This window comes from Leptodactylus fuscus, chromosome 8 (assembly GCF_031893055.1).
Source record: "Leptodactylus fuscus isolate aLepFus1 chromosome 8, aLepFus1.hap2, whole genome shotgun sequence".
NCBI classification, from domain to species: domain Eukaryota; kingdom Metazoa; phylum Chordata; class Amphibia; order Anura; family Leptodactylidae; genus Leptodactylus; species Leptodactylus fuscus.
In genome coordinates, this window is record NC_134272.1 from 85,673,964 (window position 1) to 85,697,557 (window position 23,594).

At 43.4% G+C, this 23,594-nt stretch overlaps 1 protein-coding gene across 1 annotated transcript in view; it reads left to right on the forward strand.

The window, feature by feature from the left end:
- Window positions 1-21,604, forward strand: part of NXPH2 (neurexophilin 2) — an 82,378-nt gene extending 60,774 nt beyond the window's left edge. Inside the window, exon 3 of the mRNA XM_075284556.1 lies at window positions 20,864-21,604. Coding sequence (XP_075140657.1) covers window positions 20,864-21,604 — 741 coding nt within the window. The remainder of the gene's footprint in view (window positions 1-20,863) is intronic.
- Window positions 21,605-23,594: the final 1,990 nt, after the last annotated feature.

Genomic DNA, 23,594 nt, shown 5'->3' on the forward strand with positions numbered 1-23,594 from the left:
AGCAAAGTTATCAAGGAAGCCTGGGAGATAATGATCCCCACAGACCACCGGGGGCTTATTACCTTAATTCTTGTACATTTTAATTTGTCTGATTTGCTAAATTTCCGCATCTGTCATCGCATGTTGTCTTGAAATTGATAATACAATACTTCCAGCAGATGTTGCAGATTCATTAGTTCAATTCTCGAAGGACACGAGAGATAATAATTCTTTTTGTTAATTACCTGCAAAGCGTTCTTGTTATTCCGAGTGTATGCGTAAATGGAGGCTGGAGCTGGCATTTCACATTAATACTTCGCTATCCTGTCGCTTTTGCGTATTAACATAATTTAACGATATAGTAATAGAAGTGATGGAAGGCGCACATGGCGATGAGGTCACAGGGTAGGACCGGGCTTTGTATGACCAGGTCGAGGATGCGATAGAGATGGATGAAGCCTTATGTGAGGTCGGAGACTGGAGGTCACAATAGGAGGGTGACCTACGGGCATGAGAGGTTGTTATAGGGCTTGGAACCTAAGGGAATGGAGATTGAGATCAAGATAAGGATTCAAGACAGTGGCGTAATGATCGCCCTTTCTGCGCCCAAGGCCAGCTAGAGAAGGGATCATGGAACTTGCACTGCAGTCCCTTCAAACAGCTGATCAGCACAGGTCCCAGTTGTCAGACCCCCTCTGATCCCTCATTGATGATCTACCCTGAGGATAGGTTTTTAATATGAAGGAACTGGAATAACCCTTTACAGGGGTTATCCAACTTTTAAAAATTGGTGGCAAATCATGAAGATCGGTTGTAAGTTTTGGAAGTTCCCAGTGTTGTCTATATGATAGGTGCTGTACCGCTCACTTATCATATTCCCGATAATAGCAGTTGGTATTATTGCTATCCCCCTCTGGGACACCATAGCCCAACGTTGGGATGTGATGGGGACCCCAGTTAAAGTTTGCACCCGGGCCCAACAGACTTCAGTTGCACCATGGTTCATAGACATGGTATCTTTTATGTCTGGATCTCCACTGCTAGTATGATGTAGTGAGAACCCAAGCTGTAGGTCCACATGGTAGGTCTACAGATGAGGGTGTTGACTTTGCCGAAGGCAGTGACCGATCAGACATTGTATTTGACCTCATGGTGTTCTGAGAATAGGAATAGGACTTTTACTAGAAAGGTTTGGGTCATCCAACAACGTAGAGTATTTCAGAAGACATTACATCCATATCTGTTTGGCATTTAGTCTTGGGTTATGGTATCGGGCAGTAGGCAGCACCATTCTTGGCTAAAGACAGAGGAAAAGTTGGCAGAGACTGAAGTTATTATAAATCCATAGAATGTGATGGGCAATGTTCGGATCTCACTTCCACTTGTCTTCTACTGTAATCTACTGGGGATCCACTGGTGCAAATCTGCAGTCCATGTGATATTAAGGTGCATTTGCTGATGGACCTGCTATGGATTTGGACTGTCTGGTTGACATTTTAATAAATCTCATGCACATGTTGGAGAATTTCTCATGGATATTGACCTTTGGTGAGGATATGGCTCACATCTGTTCCCGATTCCGTTCATGGCTTTCAATGTGGAGAGCTTACCTAAACTTTCAAACAACTTTTGCTTTTTTGGCAGCATTTGTGACATTGATAAAAAATTATAATATACTTTGCTTACAGATTTTGGCTTCAATCTGTGAAATCCTGCAATGAAATCTACTCCCTGTCCATCCTTTCTCCTGGTTCTGTATGGCCAGTTGAAATCTGAACAAGGCTTCTTACTAGGAGTATGGGCAGATGGGCTCTTGTGTAATGCAGGGAAGCTGAGGAGGGGGGGGGGTCACTTCAAACCAATATATTTTAGGAATATTAAAACCTAGAATGGTGTTCCTGGTGTCATGTGAAAGTTGGGGTTCACCACCAAGGTTACAATTCTAGCTGTATTATTTCCAGATATATCATATTGGCATTGTATAGAGCTGCTCCCAATTGTGCGTTCAACCAGCGCCGCACCTCTCATGAGGCGACCTGAAGCGACCGCTTCAGGCGGCGCTATGCCAAGGCCCGGGGGGGGGGGGCATTTTTGCTGACCTAAGCCAGTCCAGGATTGGCTTAGCGTCACCATTTTAGCAGCCTGGCATGGGAAGCGAGCGGTGGATTGGGGAGGCCCTGTGGACACAGTACTGTTCCAGCGGCCTCCCCTCATGCTTAGCAGAGAGCAGGTCCTCTCCCAGCCTGCTCTCTGCCTGCTAACAGTCGCCCCCTCCGCTCTGCCCCCTCCTCCCGGGGGGGTGGGGGGGGTGACTTTCTGTCCTCCGCCTCAGGTGGCAAAAAAGCTAGGTTCACCCCTGTGTTCAACTTACAATATCTCTGGACGTAATACAGCTAGAACTAAGAATCTCATCTTTCATATGACACCAGAATCACTGTTCTAAGTTTGGGGGTTTTTTAATAACACAAAGTAATACTTAAATATTTGTTATAAATAATGTTCTCTCTCTATTACAGTTATTTACATGTAGGTGTATACAGCAATCATTCTTGTAGAAATAGACAGCCCCCGCCCAGATGTATATAGTCAACGGACGGTCGTCAACAAGTTAACATTCTCAACACCCCAAATAAAAGGAGGGTACATGTTATACCTCATCTAATACAAAATCTTTATCTGTATGTGCAAATCTTACCCCTCATCTACACAAAAAGTAATGGGTCTCCGACTGATTATATCTGTGGACGTAATATGGCTAGAACAAAGACTCTCATCTTTCATATGACACCAGGATCACACAAATAACACAAAGTTCCCTAATGTTCCCTCTCTATTACAGTTATTTACATGTAGGTGTATACAGCCATTGTCCTTGCCTTCTCTCTGGGTAGTCCGCCAGTCACTGATAGCTCCAAGCACAATCCTGTGCCGCTGCTATCTCTGCAAGGACCTGCACATAGAACTACATCCTTGTAGACATAAACAGCCGCCGCCCAGATACATATAGTCAACCGATGGTCGGCAACAAGTTAACATTCTCAACAACCCAATTTTTTTATCAGTACATGCAAGTCTCCCCCCCCCATCTACATAAAAAGCAATGAGTCCCCATAGCTTGTAAGACAATTACTCAGCCGTATTAAGTAATGGGGATTATGCATGCCCCCAGCACTCCATTATAACAAGAGAAAATGAATCTAACAGCAATAACAGCATTGCAGGTGTCATTTGCCGACAGTGATAATATCCCACTTTTGTGACATGACTCATTAAAAAGTGTTTCACGGTGCGATGCTTCACAGTAAACAATGTCTCATACACCTCCACACCGTACGAGGATCACCTCGCTTGCATGCTGCAGGTTTGTGAGTTTAGCTGAGGACTGGGGAAGGTGTTGGAGATTTTTTTTAGCTATTTTAGGCTGGGTTCACACTATTTTTTTTGTTCAAGTTTTTTTTCCTTGCACTAAACAAGGGTGTGATAGACCCCCAATGGAGCCCAAACTGGAGTCAAGAGGTGCCATCAGGATCAAAGGACAGGGAGAATTGTTTAGAGGATTTTTTTTATTCTTTAAGAGAAACTATGTAACTTTTGGGGTCATATTGAAAAGGAGTCGCTATTGATCATGATGAGCAGCTCTGAGTTGGCCGCTATGTTTCGTCATATTCATGGCGTTGCTAAACTTCTGTAAACTTTTCATTTTCTGGCAACATTTGTGGCATTGATACTTTTTGTAACATACTTTATTGACAAAATTTGGCTCCTTTGTGTGAAATCCTATGTTTCTTTATTGTTTCTCTATTGAAAGCTGAATCTGTACATTTATTAGTGCAAGGAAGCTGAGGCTCGGGGTTCTCTTCAAACGACTATATCTCTGGTGTTACTAATGTAGAACACTACTTCTGGTGTTGTGTAAAAAATGAGATTCTCACCTTTTATATGACACCAAGATCCCAGTTCTATTCGTCTTATTTCCAGAGAAGTCTATAGAGAAAACACAGCTGGGATATTCTTATCTCCTCTGCTAATATCTCTAGAAGTAATAGAGTTAGAACTTTGATCTTGGTGTCCTATGATAGATGACAATCTCCTCTGTAATAGGAGACCAGAAATGCTATTCTATGTTTATATAACTTAAGCAGTTACCCCTTTTTGTATAGTGATCTCTAGGAGTCCAGCTGCCAGGACCTTTGTAGATCAGACCAGCGATTCCAGGACAGTGTGACTCCCAGTAATGTTCACATACCAGTTGTCATTTGCTGTATGAAGTAGAGTGATGGCTTTAGGGACTGCAGAGTTGATGCGTTGAAGTCTATGGAACAGTTTCCATCAATACGGTTATTCTATGTCTCGAATTTGAGATGCCCATAGGAAAACTTTACTTTTATCATCTTGCCTGAAACCATCTTGGGAACATCTGAAAATCTCAATACAAGTCTCTTCTGGTTTAATCCCTCGATTCAGGAACACAACATTTACCGAAACGCTGAAACCTTCATCCCCCTCAAATCCTGGAGAGCTGATATCATAATGATGATGGATTGCATTAATTGGTCTGTCATTGAGTGAGCGGTTCCAGCTGTAAATCATGTCCATGAGCCGCACGGAGACGTCATAGCCGCCATTTTGTACTGGAGTTAACTGGAGTTAATAAATAATAGTATGCTCAGAGATGAGACAGAAATGATCTGAGCCAGTTAAAGGTTTCCATCTAACTTCCTTGGGTTCTTACATATTAAAGGTGTGTACAGAGTGGTCCGAAAGTATGAAGGCACCAGGGTGGTCCAAAGGTATGGAGACATGTGAATACATGGAAAACGGTGGTTGGGAATTGCATCCTGCATGTGGTATGTTATTAAGGGGAAGGGGATTTGCGTTGGGTGGTGGCCATTTTGAAAGCCATCTTTTTTGCAAATGGGAATGGTTGCATGTGACATATGTATCTGATAGACATACGTACACATACATGATCCTAGCAACATTTCACATACATCTTATTCCGGTGTCTCCGTACCTTTGGACCACTCTATAGATTTGTCCTGTATTGTCTATGTAGATAGTGCATCAGGGTGTCATGCATGGTGAATGGATTTGACATGGGGTTACCCCTAAGAGAGTTATGTAAGTGGTCCCCTTGGTATTCACCCTTTACCCACCATTCGGGATTCTGGACTTTGGCACATAAAGACCACCAGGTCACTACCTTTTAGAGTAGCATCCATTAAGTGAGAATTGACCCAGGTAGGTTTAGAGCCAATGTATGATACTAAGGAGATGTGGTTAAGGAATAGGCCAAGGTCAAGACTGGCAGAGTTTGTGCAATACCAAGTTCGGCAAACTTGGTCAGGACAGGTGGTGCAGGTTCAAAGTTGAACTTCGGGCATGGGTAGTCAGAATCAACAGGAACAGGAAACATCTTTGTTCCATTCATTATGATGGGAGTACCAAGAATACCCGAGCGCTCTCCTACATTTGTCTCTGGAGCTGCCATTTGAATAAGTGGAGTGGCAGTGGGCGCAGACACATCCCCACTATATTCAATACAAGAGTTTTACCTTATTCTCAGGATCGCTGGGGGTCTCACCTTATTATCCTTTTTCTTATCTTGCAATACCACACATAAACTGTGCTGAGGGGTGGCGCTGTTTGGAAACAAAGCGGCCACGTTTCTCTAATCCTGATTTCCCTTGTATCCAGTCATCATGCGTTATTTGTCGGTTCGGAGAGAGAGCACCCCGGCGTGGGGCCGGCGGGATTGTTCACATCTCATTTACATTGCAGTCACATTTAACAACATTATTGTTGTTTCCTAATACAATGTAACAAATGCAGATATCACGGTGTAAGCCCCTGAATATCAGGGATGCGGAATCAACGCTGCTTTGCTAATTTGTATTGTATCTGCATGGCTGGATTTGCCAATTTTTGTCAGATTTAATATTTGTGCTAATAGATTCCCCCTCTGCCGGCTTCTCTGCGGAGCTTCTAATGGAAGTCAGCTAAGACACTGCATAAAAGATATCATTATGTCGGCTGGCAGGTAACGGCTCATTATTATGCATTATTTTGAAAGGTTTCCTTATTGCTGACCTTAAAACTTGTACTTTACAAATAATAACCCTCCGCACAAAGAATCGCGCTGATCTCCGGCGCCTGCGGCCGCCATGAACTTTACCGCAATTAGGGGACAAATCCAAAGTCTCTCCAGATAAACAGAGATAGATGATCAGCAGACGAAATTAGTGTCTAAATGAACTGTTCCACTAAATTGTCTCAATTTTATCACAATAGGACCTTGAGGAGTGTTAGAGACGGAGAGACGATCCGAGAAACTCAGATGACTTAATGGGGTATAGAATATTGACAGATATATCATTTAAAGGGGAAGTCCACCTACAATGTATGATATTGCTTGTGGATGCTCGGGATGATGGGGGGGGGGGTCTGAAACCTTTTTTGCAATTGCAAAAAATTTGGGCCTCCAATCCAATGTTTAAATATAAATTATAAAATTCTGTGTATGAGCGGTCGCCACTAGGGGAGCTCAAGAGCTAAATGCATACATTGAACTCAATAGTAATACCAGGGTGATGGAGTTGCTGTCATGGAGTCAGGGCAAGTTTTGGGTGGACCGACTCCAACTCTGGCTCCAAATAAATGATGGATTCTGTTTAATTATGTCAATCAATTATTGATTGGATACATAGTGACTGTCATGGGAATTCAATCACTTACTTTTTAATGAATAGGAGGATTTTACTACTTGTGACTATGGCAGAGTCAGAGTTGGCAGTCTGAGCTACCAAGTTCACAGCTCAATTTTTAGGTCACATGTCTGACAGCAGTGTGGACTGTTGTCTGTTTCGAATAGCAACCAAGGGAATATTTGACATGAAGGGAAAGAGTGATATGAAGTAACTCAAAGCTTTATGAAACTATAAGTTATTAGTATTTAGAGCTCGGCTTTTGTATACAATGTATCAATGTTTTAATCAGTTCTTTTAAGAAATTCTTCATTTATAGCCATAGCTGCATTTATATTACTAATGGTTTCCCAATTTAGCTCTGTTGTCAGACATGTGACCCAACACCTTGGAGCTTTCCTTTGGGGTCCAGGAATGCAACAAACTGCTCAGTTCTATTATTAGTTGTAGATGTGAATGGAATAAAAAATATAATGGCGCTTACAACAAGGACAAATTAAAGAGAAATTCCTATCTTGTATAATTGTGCAGCTGCATCCCCCTCCTCCCCCTCTACTATTTAATCATTACTATACAAGGATTTCTCTGCAGCAGTGAAAGAGACACTACAGAGTTCTTGAAGGTTAGGACAGTGACCTGTTTCCCTAAAACACCTGCAATCTGACTACCATTGTTTCAGTGGAAGTCACCTTGGATTTTTAGTGCTATAAAAACACAGTTATAGCACTTACTAGTATTGATGGCCTATCCTATCAGTGTTAGATCAGCGAGGCTACAATCAGGTACAGCCAGGATCCCCGCAGATCAGCTGTTATTAGGAGGGCCAGCCAGGGGATAATGGCCCAGTAGCAACTGCTACCTTTGCGTTCCCTATGGCTATACCACTACTAGTGGTGATTTTAGGTACTGCAGTTCTGCCCATTGGCTTCAATGAGCCTTAAGCCACCACTACACGTTGTATGGTAAGTGACCGGCATGGCTTACCAGGAACATGAGGATAAACCATCGATATTACAATGTGAATAACCCCTTTGAGGGCAATGCTAATTGTATTCATCTTTACACAGCGCCCCTAGTGGTAGGTGCATGCAATGAGAACTATATTATTTATTATAGAGACGGAATACATTTAGCAGACCTCTCGGTGGAGACCGTGACCAATTCTAAGGTATCCAAGGCCCCCCCCCCTATGATTGCGGTCTACACCCCTGAAAATATTACTCATTTTTAATTGACCCTGGAAGACCAGTATGTGGGGCAGCACTAGAATTTGCCCCCGAACATCAGCTCAGCAGTGAATCTAGATCACCTTTTTTTTTTTTTTTTTTTAATTATGTATGTTTTGTTTTTTTTAAATGTAGATTGTGAGCCCCACATAGAGCTCACAATGCACATTTTTCCCTATCAGTATGTCTTTTTTTAAAAAATATGGGATGGAAATCCATGCAAACACGGGGAGAACATACAAACTCCTTGCAGATGGTTTTTTTTGCCCTTGGTGGGATTTGAACACCAGGACTCCAGCGCTGCAAGGCTGCAGTGCTAACCACTGAGCCACCGTGTGGCCCCTAATTAAGTATGTTAAACGTATTTTGTGAGAATTTTTAGAAATTTAAATTTCCCATGTCATTTATATTATTTATTTATTATTATTATTATTATTATTATTATTATTATTATTATTATTATTATTATTATAAAAATAACTATATCCTGAAATTTTCATGCTGACCACTAAACCTAAAAATTGTCGGACAATTGCCAATTTTTTTTTAATGTAGATTGTGAGCCCCACATAGACCTCACAATGTACATTTTTTTTCCTCTATCAGTATGTCTTTGGAATATGGGATGGAAATCCATGCAAACACGGGGAGAACATACAAACTCCTTGAAGATGGTTGTTTGTCCTTGGTGGGATTTGAACACCAGGACTCCAGTGCTAACCACTGAGCCACCATGTAGCCCCGACTCTTGCCAATTCTGTGGGGATTGGCAGCAGTCACAACAGGCTTACAATAGAAGCTAACACCTCTATTGATAAAACCACTGAGCCATCAATACATCACTACTGACAATAGATTATATAATAGCTTCACCTCCCTCTACATGTCTAGAAATCTTCCCCTTAGACCTCAATAAATCGGCTCCAGACTATTGTTGGCCGCCCACATAATCATGTACAGAAAATAGAATTAAAAAAACTACAATCAGAAAATAAAAAAACAGAAAATTGGTAACACATTCCTTTTAAAGGGATCTTTCTTGTAACAAATGCCCTTTAAATGTCTGGCTGCTGTAACATCCCTCCCCTTGCTGTTCCTCCAGACGGTGGTCCATTCACTCCGGACCCGGAGATCCTGCTGCTTTGAAATCTCGAAATAGCAAATGACAAATATAAATTCTCCTGACATTCGGTTTCCGTTTCTTTTATATCTGAGCGACTCGCGGCTCTGATGCTCCAAAGTTTTATGTATTCCCTGAAGTTTCACAATTTCAGGCTATTTGCTCTTAAGTGCATCAAGCCCAATATGTTCAAAAAGCTCCCAAATCTTCTCCTGCATAAAAATGAGTCTCTACGCAATAACCGTATCTGCAGCGTTAATATAGCCAACAAAATGACCGGTCTTGTGTCTGCTGCTATTGTGTTTCAATGTTGGAGGATTCTGCTACATTGTCATAAGTGCATATGGGCAATTCCAGAGAGAAGTTCATTAATAGCTGACGTGTAATAAGCAGTGAAGATCCAGGGAGCGCAGGCCCAAAGCCAGATTCTGTGTCCTTGAAACCGAGATTTGTCCTTAAAGGGATTTTCCCATGAACAGAATCATACATTTGTACACAATCATTTTTGCAAATATAAAGAATCAAAAATTGTGCACAGATTTATAGATTTCCTCCAACCATCGTAGGGGTGACAACTGTTGTCTTAATGGGTTGTCAATGAATATGACCATGAATGCAGAAACTTTCTATATTCTGATAACCAGCCATGATGTCCTTATTGTGGTCGGGTTATCTTCTCATACATGTAGTGTCCTCCTGATAACCAGCCATGATGTCCTTATTGTGGTCGGGTTATCTTCTCATACATGTAGTGTCCTCCTGATAACCAGCCATGATGTCCTTATTGTGGTCAGGTTATCTTCTCATACATGTAGTGTCCTCCTGATAACCAGCCATGATGTCCTTATTGTGGTCGGGTTATCTTCTCATACATGTAGTGTCCTCCTGATAACCAGCCATGATGTCCTTATTGTGGTCAGGTTATCTTCTCATACATGTAGTGTCCTCCTGATAACCAGCCATGATGTCCTTATTGTGGTCGGGTTATCTTCTCATACATGTAGTGTCCTCCTGATAACCAGCCATGATGTCCCTATTGTGGTCAGGTTATCTTCTCATACATGTAGTGTCCTCCTGATAACCAGCCATGATGTCCTTATTGTGGTCGGGTTATCTTCTCATACATGTAGTGTCCTCCTGATAACCAGCCATGATGTCCTTATTGTGGTCGGGTTATCTTCTCATACATGTAGTGTCCTCCTGATAACCAGCCATGATGTCCTTATTGTGGTCAGGTTATCTTCTCATACATGTAGTGTCCTCCTGATAACCAGCCATGATGTCCTTATTGTGGTCAGGTTATCTTCTCATACATGTAGTGTCCTCCTGATAACCAGCCATGATGTCCTTATTGTGGTTATCTACTGTAGATCCTACGTCGGGAGGGAGGGCTTGTGCATGAACACAGCCGCCAAACTGAATAAGCAGAGCTGCAGCTAAAACAATCATGTATTTAATTAATTATAGATCAGTAATTGTGTAACAGAATTAAATTTAATACATTTTTATATTTTGATTCCTAATCCGATTCCAGCCATAATGGGTCTGACTACTCTGTGCCCAACACCCGCCCTATGACTCGTCACCTGGAATCCATTGCACCCAATTTTTAATAACTTTAGAGTAGAATTGACACGGACCGGGGTCGGCCTTGGGGTTTATAGCCTGGAAATCTTCTTAGTCTCTAGGCTTTGCCGGCCTTAAGCAGACTTTGTAAGACAAAGTTCTTGTAGCAGGAGCTATTCCTCAACGCTAACACAATGATAGATGTTTTGATTCTATCATCTTTCATAGCTTCCATGTCATTGTAAAATTGTATTGATCTGAGTTTCCTTGCAGGGTCAGGAAAGAGATGACTCCTGGGTGGACGGTATCACTAATCATTAGCGGCAATCTATTCTACCGTCAGCAGATACTGTGATTCACTTTTGTCAGCAAGACAAGTAATACTATTAAATAAGTCCAGAGATGGAAGTTTCATTGTAGATTAATTTACAAGCACTAAATGTAACGGCTTGCCGGGCTCCATCACTCTGAGACTTATTTGCTGAAGCAACATGTCATCTGAAATCTATCGACTGCAAATGACAGAATTGGTAAAGTAATGTGATCAGGCGCTCGTAAAGCTGAAGCTAAACGGATTGTTTCCATGTAGGTGCCAATAATGGTAAATCTGAATTAATCTGATTTTACTACAGTCATGTTGGGATATCACAGAGCACTAGGAAGAAGATGGATTTACTTAAAGGGATAGGACTGTGTAGGGGAAACTATGGTAGGTCCTGAGATTTCAGGATCGATTTTAAAATCCGATCATTTTCCAGCCTATCCCGATCGTGAAATTTGCTCGGGATCCGATCTTCCCCGATCCCGATCGCTCAACCCTAATTGTATATTATATATACAGTAAGGTTGGGCCGATCTTGAGATTTCAAAATCCGATTTTTGATCATTTTCCAGCCAATCCCGATCCTGATTGCTCAACCCTAGTCCTGACACCTCTTGGGTCTTGGGATTGGAAATAACCCAGTGGACAGATTCCCATTTCATACGACAGCCAGGACAATGCGTATAAGGGTCAGTTTATGTGACCCCTACTGGAATAATCGATGTATGTGCAGTATGATCATGGACAATTGCTGTTTCTTCTGGTCCTGACCTTAAATATCAGGAACAGAAGCCTGATAGACTGGTTACAAAGGGATTTCCCAAGATACAATCTTTTCTTAAGTCATCAATATCTGATCAGCAAGGGTCCGAAACCCAGAACCCCATCAGATCAGCTGTTTCAGAGACAATCCATCATTATGTATGTCGTAAAGAGTCCTTTAAATGGGTTGCCCGGTGGGAAAAGTTTTAAATGGCTCAGAATGGGTTAAAGAAGCAGTGCTCACCTCCCCGATCCCATCAGTCTCTACTTCCTGTTCCCTCTAGACACTCAGGAAATGATTGGCTGCACAGGAACTTCCTGTGCACCGAAACTGGAGCAGTCAGGGACCAGCAGGCATCAGAAAAGGATTGACAAGGGACTGGCAAAGTGAAGGATTTTTTTGTTTTGTTTTAATACCCTGCTGAACAACCCCTTTAAGGGAATGGTATATAACATTTGGTGGTGGGCTTCTGCCTAAACATAGCAGCCAACCTGAACAAGCCGAGTTTCAGCAAAAAAATAAAATAAGGGAGGCTCAGAGCAACAATCCTACTCAACAGACAATGCTGGGCGGGTGTAACTGGCCTTAGCAAAGACCAAATGAGGCAGGGGCCACACAGTGGCTCAGTGCTTAGGCTTGCAGCGCTGGAGTCCTGGTGTTCAAATCCCTCCAAGGGCAAAAAACCATCTGCAAGGAGTTTGTATGTTCTCCCCGTGTTTGCATGGATTTCCATCCCATATTCCAAAAGACCGAATGAGGCCAAGCTAAAAAATTTTTACAGACGTCCACATGTGGAGACTTTTTGGAGGACCCCTACAAATAGCGATGCAGACCATGCTGGGATGACCGGGTCACCTGATGCCACCTACATTTATCTAGTCGTCCTTCCACCCTTCCCCCTAGCCTTCTATCCTCTTATAATATGTCATGATATTGTGAAGCTTCCAATAATCTAAAATCTAATTGGCTCTGAGTCTGCTGGATTATCGAAATTTTACTGTACACCTTTCAGGACATCTCATCTTAACTGAATCCACGGAGCAGGAAACGACAGGTCCCCCTGGAACGGGCAAATCATTTTTTTAGGAGGCGAAATCCCCTGAAAACCAACTGTTCTCCGTTCATAACGGCGAAACTTGCTGATTGCTTCCATTCCTGGCACCGAAACCGCTCATTAAGAATCACATTTAGAAAATTACGACCACTATGCTTTCCATATCGCTGCAATGTACCGCGGGAAGCCTGCAATCGTTTAACTTTCTGAATATCAAGTATTCCCTAAGCTTCCCACACTCCGCAGCGAGGAAATGAGGCTGATTCCAGAGCGGGCGGCAGGAAACCATTGTTTTATTTAGTTTTTAACCAGTTTGTGCTTTTTATGTAGATCTGCCTTCTTACACAATACTTGTGCCAGCAGATTTACGTAATACTTACAGGACGGCATCATACGCTTCATGCATAAGAATACGGCTCACCATCACTTCTGTCCAACCGGTTCCTCAGGGGAAGATTCTCTGGGAGAAGGTATCAGCACAGGAAGAGGAAGTTACGTATCGCTGGCTGCTGATTGGCTGGCTGTGTGTAACTTTCTATAGTGGAGTAGAGCACGGCACAGGAGTAGAGCACTGCACAGGAGTAGAGCACGGCACAGGAGTAGAGCACGGCACAGGAGTAGAGCAGGCACAGGAGTAGAGCACGGCACAGGAGTAGAGCAGGCACAGGAGTAGAGCACGGCACAGGAGTAGAGCACGGCACAGGAGTAGAGCACTGCACAGGAGTAGAGTACTGCACAGGAGTAGAGCACTGCACAGGAGTAGAGCACGGCACAGGAGTAGAGCAGGCACAGGAGTAGAGCACGGCACAGGAGTAGAGCAGGCACAGGAGTAGAGCACGGCACAGGAGTAGAGCAAGCACAGGAGTAGAGCACGGCACAGGAGTAGAGCACGGCACAGGAGTAGAGCACTGCACAGGAGTAGAGTACTGCACAGGAGTAGAGAACTGCACAGGAGTAGAGCACGGCACAGGAGTAGAGTACTGCACAGGAGTAGAGTACAGGAGTAGAGAGTAGAGTAGAGAGTAGAGAGTAGAGAGTAGAGTAGAGAGTAGAGAGTAGAGTACTGCACAGGAGTAGAGAACTGCAAAGGAGTAGAGTACTGCAAAGGAGTAGAGCATGGCACAGGAGTAGAGCACGGCACAGGAGTAGAGTACAGCACAGGAGTAGAGCACTGCACAGGAGTAGAGCACGGCACAGGAGTAGAGCACGGCACAGGAGTAGAGCACGGCACAGGAGTAGAGCAGGCACAGGAGTAGAGCACGGCACAGGAGTAGAGCAGGCACAGGAGTAGAGCACGGCACAGGAGTAGAGCACGGCACAGGAGTAGAGCACTGCACAGGAGTAGAGTACTGCACAGGAGTAGAGAACTGCACAGGAGTAGAGCACGGCACAGGAGTAGAGTACTGCACAGGAGTAGAGTACAGGAGTAGAGAGTAGAGAGTAGAGTAGAGAGTAGAGAGTAGAGAGTAGAGTACTGCACAGGAGTAGAGAACTGCAAAGGAGTAGAGTACTGCAAAGGAGTAGAGCATGGCACAGGAGTAGAGCACGGCACAGGAGTAGAGTACAGCACAGGAGTAGAGCACTGCACAGGAGTAGAGCACGGCACAGGAGTAGAGAGCACGGCACAGGAGTAGAGCAGGCACAGGAGTAGAGCAGGCACAGGAGTAGAGCACGGCACAGGAGTAGAGCACGGCACAGGAGTAGAACACTGCACAGGAGTAGAGCACTGCACAGGAGTAGAGTACTGCACAGGAGTAGAGAACTGCACAGGGGTAGAGCACGGCACAGGAGTAGAGTACTGCACAGGAGTAGAGTACAGCACAGGAGTAGAGAACTGCAAAGGAGTAGAGTACTGCAAAGGAGTAGAGCATGGCACAGGAGTAGAGCACGGCACAGGAGTAGAGTACAGCACAGGAGTAGAGCACTGCACAGGAGTAGAGCACGGCACAGGAGTAGAGCACGGCACAGGAGTAGAGTACTGCAAAGGAGTAGAGCATGGCACAGGAGTAGAGCACGGCACAGGAGTAGAGTACAGCACAGGAGTAGAGCACTGCACAGGAGTAGAGCACGGCACAGGAGTAGAGCACGGCACAGGAGTAGAGCAGGCACAGGAGTAGAGCAGGCACAGGAGTAGAGCACGGCACAGGAGTAGAGCACGGCACAGGAGTAGAGCACTGCACAGGAGTAGAGTACTGCACAGGAGTAGAGAACTGCACAGGGGTAGAGCACGGCACAGGAGTAGAGTACTGCACAGGAGTAGAGTACAGCACAGGAGTAGAGAACTGCAAAGGAGTAGAGTACTGCAAAGGAGTAGAGCATGGCACAGGAGTAGAGCACGGCACAGGAGTAGAGTACAGCACAGGAGTAGAGCACTGCACAGGAGTAGAGCACGGCACAGGAGTAGAGCACGGCACAGGAGTAGAGCACGGCACAGGAGTAGAGCACGGCACAGGAGTAGAGCACGGCACAGGAGTAGAGCATGGCACAGGAGTAGAGTACTGCACAGGAGTAGAGTACAGCACAGGAGTAGAGAACTGCAAAGGAGTAGAGTACTGCAAAGGAGTAGAGCATGGCACAGGAGTAGAGCACGGCACAGGAGTAGAGTACAGCACAGGAGTAGAGCACTGCACAGGAGTAGAGCACGGCACAGGAGTAGAGCACGGCACAGGAGTAGAGCACGGCACAGGAGTAGAGCACGGCACAGGAGTAGAGCAGGCACAGGAGTAGAGCAGGCACAGGAGTAGAGCATGGCACAGGAGTAGAGCACAGCACAGGAGTAGAGCAGGCACAGGAGTAGTGCACTACACAGGAGTAGAGCACTGCACAGGAGTAGAGTACTGCAAAGGAGTAGAGCACTGCACAGGAGTAGAGCACTGCACAGGAGTAGAGCACTGCACAGGAGTAGAGCAGGCACAGGAGTATAGTACTGCAAAGGAGTAGAGCACTGCACAGGAGTAGAGCACTGCACAGGAGTAGAGCACTGCACAGGAGTAGAGCACTGCACAGGAGTAGAGTACTGCACAGGAGTAGAGCATGGCACAGGAGTAGAGCAGGCACAGGAGTAGTGCACTACACAGGAGTAGAGCACTGCACAGGAGTAGAGTACTGCAAAGGAGTAGAGCACTGCACAGGAGTAGAGCACTGCACAGGAGTAGAGCACTGCACAGGAGTAGAGCAGGCACAGGAGTATAGTACTGCAAAGGAGTAGAGCACTGCACAGGAGTAGAGCACTGCACAGGAGTAGAGCATGGCACAGGAGTAGAGCAGGCACAGGAGTAGAGTACTGCAAAGGAGTAGAGCATGGCACAGGAGTAGAGCACAGCACAGGAGTAGAGCAGGCACAGGAGTAGTGCACTGCACAGGAGTAGAGCACTGCACAGGAGTAGAGTACTGCACAGGAGTAGAGTATAGCACAGGAGTAGAGCACTGCAAAGGAGTAGAGCACTGCAAAGGAGTAGAGTACTGCAAGGGAGTAGAGCACGGCACAGGAGTAGAGCACGGCACAGGAGTAGAGCGAGTAGAGCACGGCACAGGAGTAGAGCACGGCACAGGAGTAGAGCACGGCACAGGAGTAGAGCACTGCACAGGAGTAGAGCATGGCACAGGAGTAGAGCAGGCACAGGAGTAGAGCAGGCACAGGAGTAGAGTACTGCACAGGAGTAGAGTACTGTAAAGGAGTAGAGCACGGCACAGGAGTAGAGCACGGCACAGGAGTAGAGCACGGAACAGAAGTAGAGCACGGCACAGGAGTAGAGTACGGCACAGGAGTAGAGTACGGCACAGGCATACAGTACAGCAGAGGACTAGAGCTCGGTGCAGAATAGTAGTAGAGCACAGCACAGGTGAAGACCAGAGCACAGGAGTACAGCACAGCAGAGGAGTAGAGCATAGGACAGGAGTAGACCAGAGCACAGGAGTACATCACAGTATGGGAGGCAACACAGTGGCTCAGTGGTTAGTACTGTAGCCTTGCAGTGCTGTAGTCCTGGGTTCAAATCCTGCCAAGGACAACATCTACTAGAAGTTTTTATGTTCTCCCCATGTTTACATGGATTTTCTCCCATACTCCAAAGACATACTGATAGAGAAAAATGTAGATTGTGGCACAGGAGCATTAAGTGAACTTTCTGTGGTCAGCTCTATTATAGTAGCTTTGTGTCTAATTCTTTTATATGCACTCTTTGGCTTGCACCATGCTAGGGACATGATAGGTGGTACAATTATTGGGCACCACAGTATAACATTTCAGCAGGTGCTATTATAGGGAATCTGGGCTAGTATTATTACAGGACCACTACAAGTACAATAATGGGGCACATTTACTAATGCTGTCTATTAGACAGTATACTCTTAGTGATAAATTCCCCAAATTTAGTGGTTGATGCTGGATGATAGATCTGGAGCATTTTGACTATCTGGCCTAATTTTATGTCACCCATTTGTTGCCTTAGTTCATTCAAAAAAAAAAAAAACATCAAAATTTTGGCTTCTTTTTTTGCATGTGTTGCATCTTAAACCATCCCCCATTCCCAGTAGGACAGACATACCCTCCCTTTTAGAAGAAGCACCAAAAAAAGTCTATAAGGTAGAAAAGTTTTTTTTGTGGCAGATGTACCTTACATATTGCTAAACGGAGAGAGTGTGAATTTTCCCCATTCCCTTCTATGGGAGTCACGCTGTTTTTGGGACTTCCTTAGAAGTGAGTGGAGAACTATTCATGCTCTGGATGTAGAAGCCAAAGGCCACATTACTAGGTGTGATGGAGCTCAGGGGTTCCTCTGAGTATGGGTCTGACAGATGGAACCATCTATGGCATAGCCACAATGTCTAAGATGGGAATGCTACTCTATGGTATGTTGTATCATTTGCAAATACAGTCATACAGTGCCCAGATAATCCAGGGAGTTTACTATAACGGATCCCGTGCCACAGCCTTTCTATAGGTTTGCGAGCCTTGTGTCGGATTGATGGTGGATCCATTGGTCACCAAGGGAATTGATAGTGGAACCATTGGTCACCAAGGGAATTGATGGTGGAACCATTGGCCACCAAGGGAATTGATGGTGGAACCATTGGGCACCAAGGGAATTGATGGTGGAACCATTGGTCACCTAGGGAATTGATGGTGGAACCATTGGGCACCAAGGGAATTGATGGTGCAACCATTGCTCACCAAGGGAATTGATGATGGAACCATTGGTCACCAAGGGAATTGATGGTGGAACCATTGGTCACCAAGGGAATTGATGGTGGAACAATTGGTCACCAAGAAAATTGATGGTGGAACCATTGGCCACCAAGGGAATTGATGGTGGAACCATTGGTCATCAAGGGAATTGATGGTGGAACCATTGGGCACCAAGGGAATTGATGGTGCAACCATTGCTCACCAAGGGAATTGATGATGGAACCATTGGTCACCAAGGGAATTGATGGTGGAACCATTGGGCACCAAGGGAATTGATGGTGCAACCATTGCTCACCAAGGGAATTGATGATGGAACCATTGGTCACCAAGGGAATTGATGGTGGAACCATTGGTCACCAAGGGAATTGATGATGGAACCATTGGTCACCAAGAAAATTGATGGTGGAACCATTGGCCACCAAGGGAATTGATGGTGCAACCATTGCTCACCAAGGGAATTGATGGTGGAACCATTGCTCACCAAGGGAATTGATGGTGGAACCATTGGTCACCAAGGGAATTGATGGTGCAACCATTGCTCACCAAGGGAATTGATGGTGGAACCATTGGTCACCAAGGGAATTGATGGTGGAACCATTGGTTACCCAAGGAATTTGGGCCAATGGCACCCCATTCAATAGTAAATGGGTATCCTAAGTCCACCCCTGATTTTTAGTTCTATTTTTTTTTTTTTTGTTACATTTTAATTGGAAATAAACCTATTATTTCCAACCCTGCCAAATGCATAAAAGAAAGCGTAGAACTCCTCTGCAATGTGTTTGCCGTCCTACACAATACATCACATAATGATCTTTCTTCCTTCCCCGTCCATCAGTCAGGAAATTAAAAATCGATATAGACACAAGTATAGAAAAAAATAAAGTGAAAAGTTCCATTTTTTTGGCCATCAGCGCCCGGCCGGCCCTGATGGGTATTGTTAAAGCTGTCTGCCTGCTCCAACAAAGGAACGTCAATTCCCTCCTTTAATTGATGTAAAACAAATTCATGTTATTAATCTTGCAGGACTGCACATTGAAGCGACAATAATATCAGTGAATCTAGAGCTACAGATGCTTTTGTGAAATTCATAAGCTGAGCCAAGACACAAATTACTCAACTTTTGATAAATGCTTTTAGATCCGCGTGCTCGGACAGATTAAGTGCGGTGATTTTTCTTTTGAAAGTGCATTTTTTCTTAATTCTCTGTAGTTTGGCATTAAAAATGCCTGAATAACTTATGTGAAGTAGAAGAGGTGGCCGGAGGACTCTGAGATGTGGGGCCCGGAGATACCCCGTAAGGGCCACTAGAATGAGCTGTACATTGGAGAAGTAGCCAATGAAATGTATCGCATTGGAAGGAAGGGATCTCGCAAAGGGGATCATATATAATATATGTATAGTCTTCTTGTATATAGTGATATGGACCATGCCAGTATAACCAGGGTATCTCCTGTATACAGATATATATGTATAGCTGGTATAACCTGGGTATATACTGTATATAATTATATATGTACAGCTGGTATAACCTGGGTATATATTGTATATAATTATATATGTACAGCTGGTATAACCTGGGTATATATTGTATATAATTATATATATACAGCCGGTATAACCTGGGTATATACTGTATATAATTATATATGTACAGCCGGTATAACCTGGGTATATACTGTATATAATTATATATGTACAGTCAGTATAACCTGGGTATATACTGTATATAATTATATATGTACAGCTGGTATAACCTGGGTATATATTGTATATAATTATATATATACAGCCAGTATAACCTGGGTATATACTGTATATAATTATATATGTATAGCTGGTGTAACCTGGGTATCTCCTGTATATAATTACATATGTACAGCTGGTATAACCTGGGTATATACTGTATATAATTCTATATGTACAGCCGGTATAACCTGGGTATATACTGTATATAATTCTATATGTACAGCTGGTATAACCTGGGGAGATACTGTATATAATTCTATATGTACAGCCGGTATAACCTGGGGAGATACTGTATATAATTATATATGTACAGCCGGTATAACCTGGGTATATACTGTATATAATTATATATGTATAGCTGGTGTAACCTGGGTATATACTGTATATAATTCTATATGTACAGCTGGTATAACCTGGGTATATACTGTATATAATTCTATATGTACAGCTGGTATAACCTGGGGAGATACTGTATATAATTCTATATGTACAGCCGGTATAACCTGGGTATCTCCTGTATATAATTATATATGTACAGCCGGTATAACCTGGGTATATACTGTATATAATTATATATGTATAGCTGGTGTAACCTGGGTATCTCCTGTATATAATTATATATGTACAGCTGGTATAACCTGGGTATCTCCTGTATATAATTCTATATGTACAGCCGGTATAACCTGGGGAGATACTGTATATAATTATATATGTACAGATGGTATAACCTGGGGAGATACTGTATATAATTCTATATGTACAGCCGGTATAACCTGGGTATCTCCTGTATATAATTATATATGTACAGCCGGTATAACCTGGGTATATACTGTATATAATTATATATGTATAGCTGGTGTAACCTGGGTATCTCCTGTATATAATTATATATGTACAGCTGGTATAACCTGGGTATATACTGTATATAATTCTATATGTACAGATGGTATAACCTGAGTATCTCCTGTATATAATTCTATATGTACAGCCGGTATAACCTGGGGAGATACTGTATATAATTATATATGTACAGATGGTATAACCTGGGGAGATACTGTATATAATTCTATATGTACAGCTGGTATAACCTGGGTATATACTCTATATAATTCTATATGTACAGCTAATATAAGTTATACATATCTTGTAAATTTCCCGTTAACTAATTTGCCATTTTCCTTTTGTATTGCAACAGATTTTGTGTGATAAAGAAATACCCCGAACCACAAACTCCTTAAAATGGGACGATAAGGACAACTCCGACAACTTGGTGAGCAACGTTGTCCACTCCCGCTTGCACAGCCCTCTCCGGCTCTTCGTCAAACAGTCAGCTCTTCAAAGACAAGCCCAACTCTCTTATTTCGACACCACGGAACACTTCTGGAACTGGCTGTCCAATGTTACCCACACTCAAGAGTCCTTGGTACGAACTAAACGTCGGCCCATAGTAAAAACGGGCAAATTCAAAAAGATGTTTGGCTGGGGGGATTTTCATTCCAATATTAAAACGGTCAAGTTGAACCTCCTCATCACAGGGAAAATCGTGGATCACGGAAACGGGACCTTCAGCGTCTACTTTCGCCATAACTCAACGGGACTTGGGAATGTGTCAGTGAGCCTCGTTCCTCCTTCGAAGGTGGTGGAGTTTGAACCTTCTGCCCAGTCAACTCTGGAGAACAAGGATTCCAAGTCCTTTAACTGTAGGATTGAATACGAGAAAACGGACCGGGCAAAGAAAACTGCTTTGTGCAACTTTGACCCTTCTAAGATCTGTTACCAAGAACAAACCCAGAGCCACGTCTCCTGGTTGTGCTCGAAGCCCTTCAAGGTCATTTGCATATATATCGCTTTTTTCAGCATAGACTATAAACTGGTGCAAAAAGTTTGCCCCGATTACAACTACCACAGTGAGACGCCATATTTGTCCTCTGGATGAGTGCCCCATGAATGGTGGTCAGGCAAGATCTTATCATGGAGACACTTAGGGCAAGGTTTCTTTATCAGGTGGACAAAAAAAAAAAAAATTATTGTAACAGTGTTTAGACTTGCATAATCTATTTCGGTTTAATAATGTCGAATTGTTTCTGTAATTTTTAACATACATAGGGAATAAATCTTGAAACGGGAGCAAATAACTGCATTATCAGTATTGTGAGGATTCTATATGATATACATGTGATCTAGGGATATAGTGTGTCGTGGCACCCTTAAAGGCGCACTCCACTTAAAGTTCATGACCTGCAAAGTTGCAAAAGACGAGTTGCCAGTATGGGTCATGTATAGCACATCTGCATACGGCAAGGGTCTCAGATCTTTCACAACAGTCAACCCATTGAAGGACAGAACACACAAGTCCCAGCAAATGACGGCAACATTGACTTTAAGTTCTGTGTGCCTTTAAGGCAGCAGGTTGACTGTTGATGACCCTTTAATGTCCTGATAAGTTTCCCTATGTGCAATATAAATAACAGCTCATGTTTGAAATGAATTTTTAGGTTTGCTTTTTTTCAGGTCTTTTTTTTGTTTTGTTTTTTATATATACTTTGTGTTTCTGGGGTAGAATTAGAGCGGATTTACCAACAAAGTATCATTATGCATGGATCCATAGCAGCCGATCAATGATTAACTCTGATCAAGTTCAGTATCGAATTCTGCAGCGCACCCCGGGAGTGTCAGACCTACAAACCCTTATATGATTTTATTCATTAAATTTCAGCCTAATACATAACCGTTTACCAAGCCATGGATTTATTTGTGTCTGCGATGTGCGAGGACGGAGTCTATGAATGAGATTTGTGTGAATTCTAGTATGAGTTACAAATGTATTAGGATTTGTATAAATTGTACCTGCAATACCATGTCTAACCACATGGTGCGCTGTTAAAAGGAAATATATATGAACTAGGGTTGAGCCAATCTTGAGATTTCAGGATCGATTTTAAAATCCGATTTCCAATAATTTTACAGCCGATCCCGATCGGAATCCGATCGCACAACCCTAGTAAATGCTTCTCTATGGGAATAGTCACTTTTAGGGTTGAGCCAATCTTGAAATTTCAAAATCCGATTTCTGATCATTTTCCCGCCGATCCCGATCGTGAAATTTGCTCGATCGCTGATCGGAATCCGATCGCTCAACCCTAGTCAATGCTTCTCTATGGGAAAAGTCACTTTTAGGGTTGAGCCAATCTTGAGATTTCAAAATCCGATTTCTGATCATTTTCCCGCCGATCCCGATCGTGAAATTTGCTCGATCGCCGATCGGGATCTGATCTATTCCGATCACGATCGCTCAAACCTAATATGAGCAAAGAACACTAAGTACTCTAGTTTAGGCACTTTAACATAAGTATATGTAGTTGACAAGAGGGCCTACTAAGAGGATAGGTTCTGCAAAAAAATTAAGGGATACCCCAGAGTTCAGCCAGGGATGTCGACTATGCTATGGGGATGTCCAGATCACTGCGCTCAGAGTAGACTCTTTTACCACCCGCTTACAATCCAAACACAGTGAGGCAAACTTGAGGTCAGGGATGGACAGAGTTTGTTCAATGACAAGTGCAGGTGTATGTCTCAAAGGAAGAGTCAGCTGAAAACCAAGGTAGCATACACCATATGCAGTAGGAAACCATCAGGAACCTGTTGCTCAGGCAAAGGAGTGATATGGAAGGATTTCCTAAACAAGTCAGGACAGAAATAACTTGGCTGGGGAATATTTACAGTGTAGCTAACCTTGCTATATACATTGCATAATCCAATAGCACAGTGTATGTAATTTAAGGGATACCCCAAGTGTTCAACTAGGGATCTTAGCTTTGCTATGGCTCAGGCAAAGGAGTGATATGGAAGGGTTCCCTGAAAAAGTCAGGACAGAAAGAGCTTGGCTGGGGAATATTTACAGTGTAGCTAACCTCTCTATATACATT